The sequence below is a fragment of the Cyprinodon tularosa genome, unplaced genomic scaffold (assembly GCF_016077235.1).
Source record: "Cyprinodon tularosa strain WSP-4 unplaced genomic scaffold, ASM1607723v1 ctg1314, whole genome shotgun sequence".
NCBI lineage: Eukaryota > Metazoa > Chordata > Actinopteri > Cyprinodontiformes > Cyprinodontidae > Cyprinodon > Cyprinodon tularosa.
Genome location: NW_024038131.1, coordinates 24942 through 40000, shown reverse-complemented (window position 1 = coordinate 40000; position 15059 = coordinate 24942). Strand labels below are relative to the sequence as shown.

Here is a 15059-nt window from a genome sequence, read left to right as displayed (position 1 = left end):
GCCAGTATTGCTCAAGCATTGTGCTGATTGACAAAAAGCACGTAGAAGAAAGACTGTCTCAAGGGATTTATTCTGCTACTTTTATGTTCAAATGTAGGTATAAATCTGCACCTTTTCATTACCCACCCCTCTAAGACATTTTCAAACTCTTTCATCTCTTGATTTGCGGTCTTACTTGTTTATACCATTATTATTTTACTTAAATGCACTGCTCTTATGTTACTTCCCTCTTTGTGCTTTTTGAACACTGGCGGGGTATAATGTTGAGACTGGCGCTGTACGAAAGAATTGACTGTAAATAATTTTAAATTATCATTTGTCATTGAGACCAAAACAATGTCCCCTGGCAGTTGCCTGTTGAATAGTTCCTGCGAATTGATAGATGGCATTAGTTAGAACTGACTAAATCTGCCAAAGTGCAAAATGATGAAGCTGTGAAATCCCCAGAGACTATTTATTTATTGAGGTTTATTTAGTTACATCTATTTATACAGGAAAATCTCAATAAATCACAAGATCTCATTTTAAAAGTGACCTATTCTAAAGTGACATAGGGCAATTGAGAGATTTTACAGTGGAATGAGTGGTTTCAAATTATGCAGGTATAGTCAGTTGATATGAACCTTGCCGTCTACTGAATACCTGAATTGCTGCCAAGCAAATGTTGTAAAAGTGGTGGAAGCTTAAAACATACACTTTCATATCCAGGACTTTTAGTCATTTACTACCAAACTTTAAGCTCGGAAGACTTTATAACGAAAGCTGTATGTTTGCAATTCATCATTTTTCCAAGGTGTGTAGGGAGATAAGCAATACAATATGGTCATTCCGATGACCTCCAGTTCTTCCTCCGTTCTGGTGTCTGTAGGGGCTGCGATATTAGAGCAGCTTCAGGTCCTATCACCAGGCATGGCTGCCTCAGTAAGCCTAATTTGGTGTATTTCTGTAAAGGTCATGAGGAATTGAACTTCTTAGTCTTTTTGCAGCCAGTGCTTTTTAACATACCCCATCCCCCCGAATAAAACATCTGCAGCAGGGTGATAATATTTGCCCGCTATGCTGAGGATGAGCGAGAACAGTAACAGAGATTGAGGACTGGTAGAGATACTAGGGGTTGATCTTGGCAATTTAGGTAGGCTCTCAGAGGACCTTTGTAAACCAGTTGGCATTCGCTTCGGAAGAACCCTGTGATAAAGAGGAGCATGGAGTCACATGAAAACACAATGTTTTCCCGATGTCACCCTCAGGGTTTATGGGGTTGTTGGGTTCATCCTGACATGTACCACCACCATTTCTTTAATTCAGCCATTACTTAAAACTAAAAAGAAGAAATGAGAGTTATATCTCTATGGAAACGCTTTATGTGAATATTATTATATTTATTTATTTAAATATAATAAAAAGTATTCAAACACTAAACAAAATTTTTACTTTTTGATTGATTTGATGATATTTTTTTATCATTTTAGAGAAATTCACCCTTGCTCTCTCTCTCTCTCTCTCTCTCTCTCTCTTTATATATATATATATATATATATATATATATATACACTATATTGCCAAAAGTATTTGCTCACCTGCCTTGACTCACATATGAGCTTAAGTGACATCCCGTTCCTAATCCATAGGGTTCAATATGACGTCGGTCCACCCTTTGCAGCTAGAACAGCTTCAACTCTTCTGGGAAGGCTGTCCACAAGGTTTAGGAGTGTGTTTATGGGAATTTTTGACCATTCTTCCAGAAGCGCATTTGTGAGGTCGCACACTGATGTTGGACGAGAAGGCCTGGCTCTCAGTCTCCGCTCTAATTCATCCCAAAGGTGTTCTATCGGGTTGAGGTCAGGACTCTGTGCAGGCCAGTCAAGTTCATCCACACCAGACTCTGTCATCCATGTCTTTATGGACCTTGCTTTGTGCACTGGTGCACAGTCATGTTGGAAGAGGAAGGGGCCAGCTCCAAACTGTTCCCACAAAGTTGGGAGCATGGAATTGTCCAAAATGTCTTGGTATGCTGAAGCATTCAGAGTTCCTTTCACTGGAACTAAGGGGCCAAGCCCAGCTCCTGAAAAACAACCTCACACCATAATCCCCCCTCCACCAAACTTTACACTTGGCACAATGCAGTCAGACAAGTACCGTTCTCCTGGCAACCGCCAAACCCAGACCCGTCCATCAGATTGCCAGATGGAGAAGCGCGATTCGTCACTCCAGAGAACGCGTCTCCACTGCTCTAGAGTCCAGTGGCGGCGTGCTTTACACCACCGCATCCGACGCTTTGCATTGCACTTGGTGATGTATGGCTTGGATGCAGCTGCTCGACCATGGAAACCCATTCCATGAAGCTCTCTGCGCACTGTTCTTGAGCTAATCTGAAGGCCACATGAAGTTTGGAGGTCTGTAGTGATTGACTCTGCAGAAAGTTGGCGACCTCTTCGCACTATGCGCGTCAGCATCCGCTGACCCCGCTCCGTCAGTTTACGTGGCCTACCACTTCGTGGCTGAGTTGCTGTCGTTCCCAAACACTTCCATTTTCTTATAATACAGCTGACAGTTGACTGTGGAATATTTAGGAGCGAGGAAATTTCACGACTGGATTTGTTGCACAGGTGGCATCCTATCACAGTTCCACGCTGGAATTCACTGAGCTCCTGAGAGCGACCCATTCTTTCACAAATGTTTGTAAAAACAGTCTGCATGCCTAGGTGCTTGAATTTATACACCTGTGGCCATGGAAGTGATTGGAACACCTGATTCCAATAATTTGGATGGGTGAGCAAATACTTTTGGCAATATAGTGTATATATATATATATATATATATATATATATATATATATATATATATATATTTATATATATATATATATTTATATATATATTTATATATATATATATATGTATAGGGTGACTTAAAAATACTTTGCACAATTTATAAATTTCATATGAATATTTTAGTAAAGGATTTTAACGTTTTTATTTTAGTATTACATGTGTTTGGATTTTAATTTAATTATTTTAAGGGGCTAATCGCTAATTAACACAAGTTTACAGAAGTTATGATGTCAAATCAACATCAAGCAAGCTAGGGATGGCTGAGGGATTCCAGTTCGCGTCAGGAGACTAGTACATTTACATAGTTTAATGTTTAATTTTTTTTGGAAAACCAACACCAATGAAGAAGAATACTAATACCGCAACCATAAAAACAGAGTAAGGAAACTGTCCATGCAGTTCTGATGGCAGTTGCAGCAGCAAACACAATCCCAGGACCAGCAACCCAACCTAGCATGAATGGATTAGACAAGCCCTTCCAGCCAACATCCAGTTTAAATTTTCCTGCATAGCGTTGTGGTGATGAAACGTTCTCACGTTCTGTGGCACCGGCTTGGTTTGCTAAATGGCAGTGGCAGCATTATGTGGAAGAGACTGATCATATTTTGTATTGCGTTTTGTCTGAAAGCAGTCGGAAAAAAGACATACCTAGAGACAATTTTAAGTTTTTACAACACTAGTGGCTTGTTTTTTCAAAAGTAGGCTGACAGGAAAGGGGGTTTGAGGGGGGAGAGACATGCGGCAAAGGACCACAGGTCAGATTCAAACCCGGGTCGGCGATCGAGGACTAAGACCTCCGTACATGGGCTCTGCTCTCTAAGCACTGCACCACCTGCACGCCCAACCACTGAAAGGTTTTCTATTGTGAAGTTTAATTAATAGCACACCTGAGAACTGATTCATGATCAATGTGATTAATGATGTCTGTGTGTTACAGACCCTGGTAACATGCACTTAAGTGTATATGACAATGAGATAGTGAATCTATTTATTCTTATTTTTTTTTATTCTAAATTGGCCTATAGGCTCATATGTCTTTTGTCCAAAAGAAATAAAAAACATTTTCACAGCGCCCCCTGTTCACATACAGGTGCTGGTCATAAAATTAGAATATCATGAAAAAGTAGATTGATTTCAGTAATTCCATTTAAAAAGTGAAACTTGTATATTATATTCATACATTACATACAAACTCATATATTTCAGATGTTTATTTTGTTTAATTTTGATGATTACAAATGACAACAAATGAAAATCTCAAATTCATCATATCAGAAAATTAGAATATTACTGAAGACCAATAAAAACAAAGGATTTATAGAAATGTTGGCCAACTGAAAAGTATGAACATGAAAAGTATGAGCATGTACAGCACTCAGTATTTAGTTGGGCCTCCTTTGGCCTGTATTACTGCAGCAATGCGGCGTGGCATGGAGTCGATCAGTCTGTGGCACTGCTCAGGTGTTATGATAGCCCAGGTTGCTCTAATAGTGGCTTTTAGCTCTTCTGAATTGTTGGGTCTGGTGTATTGCATCTTCTTCTTCACAATACCCCATAGATTTTCTATGGGGTTAAGGTCAGGAGAGTTTGCTGGCCAATTAAGAACAGGGATACCATGGTCCTTCAACCAGGTACTGGTAGCTTTGGCACTGTGTGCAGGTGCCAAGTCCTGTTGGAAAATGAAATCTGCATCTCCAAAAAGTTGGTCAGCTGCAGGAAGCATGAAGTGCTCTAAAACTTCCTGGTATGTGGCTGCGTTGACCCTGGACCTCAGAAAACACAATGGACCAACACCAGCAGATGACATGGCACCCCAAACCATCACTGACTGTGGAAACTTTACACTGGACTTCAAGCAACGTGGATGAAGTGCCTCTCTTCTTTTCCTCCAGACTCTGGGACCTTGATTTCCAAAGGAAATGCAAAATTTACTTTCATCAGAGAACATGACTTTGGACCACTCACCAGCAGTCCAGTCCTGTTTCTCTTTAGCCCAGGCAAGACGCTTCTGACGCTGTCTGTGGTTCAAGAGTGGCTTGACACAAGGAATGCGACAGCAGAAACCCATGTCTTTCATACGTCTGTGTGTGGTGGTTCTTGAAGCACTCACTCCAGCTGCAGTCCACTCTTTGTGAATCTCCCCCACATTTTTGAATGGGTTTTGTTTCACAATCCTCTCCAGGGTGCGGTTATCTCTCTTGCTTGTACACTTTTTTCGACCACATCTTTTCCTTCCCTTCGCCTCTCTATTAATGTGCTTGGACACTGAGCTCTGTGAACAGCCAGCCTCTTTAGCGATGACCTTTTGTGTCTTGCCCTCCTTGTGCAAGGTGTCGATGGTCGTCTTTTGGACAACTGTCAAGTCAGCAGTCTTCCCCATGATTGTGTAGCCTATAGAACTAGACTGAAAGACCATTTAAAGGCTTTTGCAGGTGGTTTGAGTTAATTAGCTGATTAGAGTGTGGCACCAGGGGCCATCAATTTTGAACCTTTTTTACAATATTCTAATTTTCTGATATGATGAATTTGAGATTTTCATTTGTTGTCATTTGTAATCATCAAAATTAAACAAAATAAACATCTGAAATATATGAGTTTGTATGTAATGTATGAATATAATATACAAGTTTCACTTTTTAAATGGAATTACTGAAATCAATCTACTTTTTCATGATATTCTAATTTTATGACCAGCACCTGTAGATTGCATATTTTTCACGGGCGGCCATCTCTGATAGAGGATATGCACATTCACTGAACACTTGCTGCTTTAAAAAAAATGGCACTCTGCAGAAGTTCCATAAATTATTTAAAGCTCTGCAAAAGCTTTAGCTCTTCCTTGATGATTCCGCGTCAGCACTTGTCACAAACCCCTCTCAACACCCAGACATCCTCCCTCTCTCTTCATCCCACCATTTTTTTATTTACCCTGCCCCCCTTTGTTGCCATCAAGGTCCACTCCTCTCCCTTCCTATAAATTAGACACAAAGGAAATTCCACCCGCCTGTCTCCTCCTTGGTTGAACCTCCCCCTCCTCGTTCATCCTCTCCTTATCTATCCCAACCTCCTCTATTTTACACTACATCCCAGAGGTCCTCATTATCCCCTCCCCTACACAAGCTAGTCTTTTCACTTCGCCCCAGCAGCGCTCAGTGACCAGTGACATATTTTTGGTGTGTCTGTGTATGACATTGTTCTTGAATAATTCATGCCAACTCCCTCATTTGTTTTTTCTTTCCCTTCTCTACATTTTGTCTCTATTTTCTTTTAATTTCAGGGAACTGAAATTTACTGCATCTCCTGTATGCTAAAGATTTTTTTTCCTGTTTATTTGAGACCCTTTAAAAATGTTATTTTTCCTACTTTGGTGTTAAGTGATTTTACTTTATGATAAATTATTTATCTAAAGTGGAGAAATGTACAGAGACAGGGAACGTGGCCGTGAGCAGAGTGTGATGAGGTTACATGGAATGATGGAGACCTCGTCTCTTGCATGAATCTTAGCCACTGTAATAGCTAAAGATTATTCACAGTTAATAAGAAATAGTAACCCTAAAAAAAATGTCTGTGGTGTGTACCTAGCAGACCTTACACAAAAATGCAAAAATTTTCTAATAATGAGTAAAAATGTCTTAAAATAAGTGTTTTTACCATTAATTTGGGTAGGAAAATAAGATGATCTAAGATGATTTTTACTAAGATAAATAATTTAATTAGATATTATGCACTTAAAATAATAACTTTTTTCTTATTTTAAATGTAAATTGTCTTATTTAAATGGCAAAGTGTCTCACTTCCCTCCTCAACTCAAGAAAAAATGCACCCAATTAAATAAATTACTCATTTAGAATAACATTTTTTGCACACATTGGTTCAGTGTTATAAACATCAAAGCTTCCTTAATCAACAAAGCATTTCTGCTTATTAAAAAAGGATAATTGTACTCCATAGATGGAAATGCATTTTGTTTTTAATGGAGGGCTACCCTCCAACTACGTCCCACCAATTCTAGAAAGTAGGAAAGGTAAATTCTAATTAACTATCTTCATTACTGAAAAAAATTTATGTTTTTGGTGTTAAATTTAATTGAAATGACCCTTTAAAGTAACAAGTTATTTTTCTTTATAGCTATATCCTGCAGCACTTTATGATTTTTTTTTCTGTCAAAGAGGGTAAATTTCCCTCAATAAGCCTCAGACTATTCCCTTCCCTTGAGACAAAATGTTCTTAAAACGTATGACTCTGCTTACTTGTGTACACAGACATGGCCACATGTAAGACCCGTGATTGTAGCACAGTATGCTGTGAAAAAAAAATGTTTTGATGGTGTTCCAGAAATATGTTGTTTTAGCGGTGGTCAAGCTCCAATAGTAAGAAATGTAAACATGCTTTTGCTTTGGCCAGAAAAAATAAGCAATTCAGATAAATGGAATTTCCATGCTCTGCTAAGTGGTTATTTTTCTAGATTCATTTGGAGATTAAACTATTTTCCTTTTAAAAGACCATTCTGCAGGGAGGTTATAGCCAGAGGAAATGAGATAAAAGCAATGTTGCTAATTCAGTTCTTAATGTTTTAGCTGAAAAGCAAACTATGTCAACATTCTGAGAATGAGAGCAGGAGACTGTTTGGATACTATTTCAAGATGGGTTAAAAAATTATTTTAAGCACCAAAGAATGTTTGAAATGGTTGGAATCAATCCAAAAAGAAAAATAGATATTAGCAGTGTCACAATAAAACTAGGACTAAATGATTTTCCTAAAATTGTGATTTTTTTCCCCCCAATCCAATCCAATTGCAATCTTATTTTTATTTTCATTTGCAATACCTCAAGCATTTCTGGTGTTTTGCAATAACTAAAAGCATTAGATTGGTGTTTCTCTCCACAACGTAGAAGGAACCACCATGTGCCCCTTCAGGCTTTCATTGTTTGCATGACTTGTGTGTCCAGTGTCCATTGCTGCAGTTCTTCACTGTTGTATGGAAAAAGCTTGCTGCATGCATGGATCTGCGCCCTAACTGCAACTCTCTCTTTCCTTCTGTGTGATAGCAAACCCACTTTAAGCATATTACCACCTAAAAGCTGGAGTAAAAAGTCAGGATCTTACTCCTGTTAAATGCAACAAGACCAGAATTAAGTGCCTCTTATTTTAAATATGTGTAAAATTATGACCATAATGCAAATGCAGTTTTTGCCTAGCCCTAATTGAAACCTGAGGGAATTATAATAATTATTTGAAATATTTTACTTTCTTGCAACAATACCCTTTGTATAAGAATGACAACTTAATATATATTAAGTTTTCATTCTTATTCAAGCAAACTGCAAAATAAATGCTTTAGACATTTTTTTTATCATGTATTTTTTGTATATTTAATACTTTCTCTATCTGACTATTTTAAGTTAAGAAATCAATCTTAATGTCCTTTCCATTCTCACAAAATGATTTTACAATTTTATACAATTTTTACATTTCTGTTGAAGGATAGATTAATTTCTCAGGTAAATCTGTCCAAACAGATTTGACACAGGTTAAGCCTCCTCTTCACAGATTTGTCTGGAGATAAAAATTGGTTGTAAAATCAGTGTGTAGTTGAAAGAGTTCTAATCGAAGACTGGAATATAGCAGGTCCCACTGTCCCCAAACTAGAACCCACTGTGTATTTTGAATTTTGGCCACCTTCACTACATCGTATATGAATCCAGCCAGAGCTGGACCAAGGCGGAGTTGAACTAAGTTGCTGCTTGGGGCACCAAAATCAGAATCAGAATCAGAAATACTTTAATAATCCCAGAGGGAAATTACTTAAAACAATCACGGACCACCTGTCAGGGCTTGAATTTTGAAATACAGAGTATTTCTAAAAGCTTTATATGTCTTTACTGAGAATGAGAAAACTATAAACATTAGCAGTTTATATATAGATAAATTTAAATGTTTTAATAGCTTAAAATTAAATGTTTAGATTTTAACCAATTTTACTTAATAAAAGTACATTGAGTAATCTCCATAGTTAGTGTTATAATTGTGATGACAAAAATATAGTCTGCTATGAGTTTTAACATTTTCTGTTTGATTTAGCTTGGATTTTTTAAAAATAAATCTCTAATAACATAGTATTGCATATAAACTTGCCCCCCCCCCCCCCCCCCCCCCCCCCCACCCCCCCACATCAAATCTGGTCACTGCTAATATTGGTTACGTTCTTATCAGCATGAATGACCCCATATCAAATTCTACTAAATGCCTTTTATAACCTTGTTCCAGCTTTGCACATAGCCATATTGAAATACTAAGCAATAGGTTTCCTGTTGAGTTCCAACTTCCCCTTATTATTTTTTCTAATTGGAAACCTAAAAGGTCATACCCCTGAGTTTAAAGAGAGTGCACCATCACGGGATTTTAATAGTCAACACAACTGGGTAATTTGGGAACTACTTCACCTCCTTTTTTTAAAAAAATAAGTCTCCACGCATTATGGGCTCACAGTTATAGCTTGTGGATTTATTTTGCCAGACTAAGTCACAAGTTAAAGGTAATTTATAATGCAAAAACACCTTTTATGACATTTTAAATATGTTATAATGCAATCCCTTCAAAAAAAAATATAAAATCAAACCCAAAGTGAAGTGAGTTGTTTGTTTCATGCATGTCTGACTAATTCACATGAATTTCGCTCTATGAGAGGCAGTCCCTCCCTATCCTGGAAAAAAAGAGTGGCCAAGACAGATCTTTGTATACATTCTAAAAAGAAAATGCAACTCCAACTTAAATAAACTGCACTCTCCACTAAATCGGTCTCAATTTTCCCAATTAAAGCTACAGTGTGTGTGAATTGTTTTGCGCTAGCTGGAATAGTGCTGTGTGTGTGTGAAGCTTGTCCTGTGCATGTATGAATCACATATGTGTATTTGTGAAAATTAAGACCGATTTAGCTCCATACAATCCTGTACCCGCTCCCGAGAGGAAATGCCAATTAAACATGTGAGAGCATGCACAAGCCCATTTCTCCTCATGCACTCTCTGTTTAAAAGTTGCTGTTTGGATCGTTCAATCAAGCTTACTTTTCAAAAGAAAACAATATGTCAGAATCACAGATACCTATAACATACTATACCTTTAAAATAAGTTTGCCCAACTTAATTTATAAACTTAATACATTTAGTTGGATCAATTTGATTCAATTACTTGTTACCAATTAAATGAATTGATTTAAGTTGGAGGGGCATTTCCTTTTTAGAGTTTAGAGCGGTCATAAACCAATCCCCCTGGGAACCACCTACCTAGTATACATTGCGTCTGCCCAGTAAGCAACATGCCCACTTTTAGTGAGTGGGGATGTGAGACGCAGCATGTTTATTTCTGTTCAAAGTTAAGACAAATTAGCTATTTCAGTGCTTGATCTGCACAGTCACAGCAACTTTTTTTTAGCTTATATCCAAGATGCAAAAAAATGTGTTTCCTGGCTGAGAGAGGTTTTGGACTAAATGCCAGGGGTGGTGTGATACTGATGCTGCAACAGCTCTTGGGCAATGTAATGAAATGGGCACTATCAACACAATGAGAGGCAGAGTCAAATCAAAGGCAAGTGGCTTTCTTAAAGGTTGGAAGAAAACAAGTGATATTTCATAGGAAATTAATGCTCTGAATTGCCAAGGCAAAACTACATCATAAATATGCATATAATTGACTTTGGAATGCTCAAGAAAACATAATATATGATCTTTGAAAGTCACACTAGATGCCTTTTCATTTTTCTTTTCCTATTTCTAATGTCAAAATGCAAAAGATCACTATTCAGTTTCTTTGGAGGAAAAAAAGGAAAATTCTATCTATTTGCTGCTACTGTAGCTTTACCTTATGAGATGGGAAGTAAAGATTATTTTTACTATTACTTTTGTTAGCTGTGATGGCCCTTCTGCGTCAGATATGTCGTGATTCCAAACTTGCAGCCTCATACTGCAACAGTGAACTGCCCCTCATTACAACAATTTTATATGGCAGGCAGGCTACACCCTTTATGCATTTTAAGGTGTTTCAAAATTCACTTTTGGTTATATTAGTGGGGCCAGTTAACAGGTTAAGTTACAGTTTAAGTGATGAATCTTTGCAAACAATATATATTTTTTTAGTGATAATAATGTTAAATCTTATCACTACAAATATACTGTCTCTTGAACACATGCTTGACATTGTCATTGCCATTTTTTCACAATGCTTATTGCCTTTTCAACTGCATATTGCCGTTATGTCTAAAGTTAGTTTTCTCCTAGGAAAGATAAGAAAAGCTTCCGACAGCTGTTCTGGTAATATACCTTTACTTTGAATTAGCCCGTAACAAGAAGAACTCATCTTCAGTTCAGGCAGTAACAAGCAACTTCCGTCAAGGAAAAGTTGAACCCACCTTATGTACGGTCAAAACTTTCATCTGAGAAAGATGAGACAGAGTTTGATTCTTAATAAGCAAGAAAGGGGGACATGCTTGAAATTCTGTAGGGAACCAGTTACTATGGTAACAGGGAAGGTATCCAGCTCCTGTGGGTGGTGTTACCGTGACAACCATCCATGGTGGCCAAGTGATGATGCTAGGATGGAGTTTGGAAAAGATACAGAGTGATTACATTTAGAGAGACGAAGGCTAAAGCTTCTAACTCAACTTAATGTTCAAAGTTTTCCTAAACTTTTCCATGGTTTGTTTCTTCAATGTGTGCCTCGATCACCCTACACCAGCTGTTTACTCTGCTGCTTAACAACTTGTGCGCAGCAGACCAAAGATGCTGTGTAATGTAGTCTTCCAGTGACCTGTTGAAAAGAGGTTGAAACTTGAATATGTTCATGCAGTTGCAGGGATCATGCTATCTGTGCTGACCTCCTGTTTGATTTTAGGACCACATTGTTACATTATGTTTATAAGTTGTGTACAGTCTGTTTTAGTGTTTACCATATGGAGTTTTAGCAGCTAGATGAGAGTTTATGGATAAGACTCAAATCATAACTCAAATCAATCAAGCAGTGAAGCAATATTAGAAGACATTTCAAAATCATGTGATATGCATAACAGTAAAGCACTGATGACTCACCTTTAGGGCTCCATTCTATCAGGAGGTGGTAGGATTCTAAGCACACTCTAAAAGGAAAATGCTGCTCCAACTTAAATGAATTGATATATATATATATATATATTAGGGATGCAAATTATCGATTAATTCATTAATCATTAGTTGATTATCTTATCGATCGACTTTCGATTCATTGATAAGCGGCGTTTTTCACCTGAATTTCAGGGCTTCAATAGGGCCTTAATATAATTGAGGTATTATATTACATTAGCCAACATTATGATACCATAATTATATTGTATTATATTATACATTCCTCAAGTAATTATGCATTAGGAGAAGAAAGCAGACACGTTTTTAAGGTAAAACAAAATCTTTAATTAAAAAAAAACCTGGCTCAGTTCTTGCATTTGAAACAGACATAAAAAGAGAATAGAAGAAATTAAATAGAGAGCCAAACAGAATATTATTGAGCCTATAGGTTAGAAAGAAACTGCATAGGCTATTAATTGGGTAATCCTCAACAATCCTAAAATGAAACATCCACAACATATTTCTACCTCAATTTGTATAGGGTTACAGCAAAATAGAATGAAACGTTCACAGGGTCACTGAACACAACAACATAGCATAACATTACAGGGCCTCAAACCAGAACAATCAAATAAAGTGGTGATTCAATATTACCCTCTCCTAACTGAAATGTGGCACATCACAACTTGACCTAGGCCTAGGTTCTATATATTTTTGTTCAAGAAAATTAGCATGTTAACGTGCTCTGGGGTAAGGCGTGTACGTAGCCTGTTTACAGTGAGCCCAGCTACTGAAAACACACGCTCAGAGGGGACTGATGTGCCTGGCGTACACAAATACCGTTTTGCTAGTGTTGCCAGCGTCGGAAACCTCCTTTCATTCACTTTCCACCAGCACGTGGGGCTCGACTCAAGTGGTGCAGGAGGGTCCTTTAAGTACATATCCACTTCACTCTCCACGTCATCTTTGCGGGCATCGGAATAGGTTTCACCCAGAAGTAAACTCATAGCAGATGTAGGCTTAGCCCCATGTCGCTGAGGCCCTGTATGGACAGTGTTACCGTCGTCTCCAGCGGTGGGGGCACCTGCAGTGATGCTGTCGCGTTCGGCTGTAGCCATTTGAAGCAGCATGGAATGAGCTGACTTCCTGGTAGCTGGAGGAAGAAATCCCAGGTGTTTGTGACGAGGGTCAAGCATTGTTGCGATCATAGGGGTGGATGTGTTGAGGTCATCAGACTGAATCTGTTGAAAATAGAAAGAATAGGCATAGGCCTACAATTACACATATGAAAACGATATAATTGAATGACAATTACGACCTATTTGCATCATTATTTATTTTATTCATCATCATTATTAGTCTATTGGATAGACCCTATAGGTAGTTTTAATAATTAATGGATGCATACCTTCATGCGCTCGCCCAGCGAATCTCGCACTTTTTCCTTGAAGTCTGCGACTTTGGGGCTGTCCTCGTCTGAAGCGCTGAGGTGAGTGTTGATTAGACTGAACGTGATGGGGTACGTGTTTGAGATTGACACCTCCGACTCCGCAGACATCACCGTAGTTGCACACTTCAATGTTCCCAACACGGGTGCCATATCTTCCATTAGCTGCCAGTAGTCGTCTCTCAACTCCAGCGTCCTCGCATCTGCCAGTTTTGTCACGGATCGGTCTGATAGCACGGCTGACACAGCCCATCGCTGTTCAACCAGGCGCTCAAACATGTCGCAGACTGAATTCCACCTGGTTTTACAGGATTGAATGAGGCGATGCGGAGGAAGCGACATTTGGTGTTGCTTTTCTTCCAGGGCTTTGGTTGCGATTGTGCTGTGGTGGAAATGTTTGACCAACCTTCCCGCTGCCGCGATTGCTCTGTCTACCCCAGCAGAAGCAAAACCATCATTGACAGCGAGATTCAGGGTGTGCGCGAAACACGCTACTGATTTCCAGCTGACTCGTGTAGGATTGTTCGCTTGGACAATATTCCTAGCATTGTCGTGGACACATGCTGTAACGCGGCCGGAAAGTCCCCAAGTCTCCACTATATTATTCAGCTTCTCAGCCAAGTTGTCGGCGGTGTGTCTGTCAGAAATGCTCGTCGTAATCAGGATTGCAGATTTTAACAGCCAGTTTTCGTCGGTGTAGTGGCAGGTAACTGTGATGTAACTTTCTGTTGTGAGAGCCGTCCAACAGTCTGTTGTTAATGCTACAGCTGTAACAGCAGCGAGCTTTGTTTTTAGCTCACCTTTCTTTTTTTCGAACCGAGCTTCGAGGCGAGAAGTTATTGATGTTCTCGAAGGGATGTTGTAACCTGGCTCTATGAACCCAATGAGATCCTGAAATCCTGCACCGTCAACTGTGTTGATTGGCATCAAATCCCTCTCGATCATGCAGCAAATCTTCTCTGTAATGCCCTCCGCCCTTCTCTCATCACACGCTCGCCTTCCAATGGTAGCTGTGATTTTAGGTTGACCAGGTGAACTGGTGGTGCCATGCAAGACAGCAGCATGCACGGTGTTCAAATGATAACTTAGTGAGCTAGTGGAACTGTTGTATTTCAACACCGCATTACAAAGAGAACATTTGACTTCTTTGCCTGAATTAACAATATTGAAGTGGTCCCACACCGCACTTCTTTTCGCCCGCTTCATATGGTTTTCAACCCTGGTCTCTCTCGCGACACGAGGCGTGTTCTCGTTCTCACGCTGTGTTCAAGTTACAGTAAAGCGCTAGCACCCTCTAGCAGTTAATCGTGATTAATACATTTTGATCGAGCAACCTCTTGATCGACAATTAATCTAAAGTCGATTAACCGTTTGCATCCCTAATATATATATATATATATATATATATATATATATATATATATATATATATATATATATATATATATATATATATATATATATATATATATATATATATATATATATATATATATGTGTAGGAGAAGGAACTCTTGGGATCTGTTGAGACAACATTGTGGTGAGACGAGCTTCCTGTGAGACAGCAGGCATCAGATCTCCGTGATGCTGGAAGCATGTTATTTTGCAAGGGCACAACTAAAAGGAAGCCTTTCCTGAAGTGGATCAATTTCTACTGTCTTTTAAGCTAAACATCTTCTCCCTGGGGT

General features: G+C 38.7%; 1 protein-coding gene across 1 annotated transcript in view; it reads right to left on the bottom strand.

Moving 5' to 3' along the window:
• Nucleotides 1-14577, bottom strand: part of LOC119778315 (E3 SUMO-protein ligase ZBED1-like) — a 24393-nt gene extending 9816 nt beyond the window's left edge. Inside the window, exons 1-2 of the mRNA XM_038277486.1 lie at nucleotides 13333-14577; nucleotides 12765-13165 (exon numbers count right to left, since the gene is read on the bottom strand). Coding sequence (XP_038133414.1) covers nucleotides 12765-13165; nucleotides 13333-14577 — 1646 coding nt within the window. The remainder of the gene's footprint in view (nucleotides 1-12764; nucleotides 13166-13332) is intronic.
• Nucleotides 14578-15059: the final 482 nt, after the last annotated feature.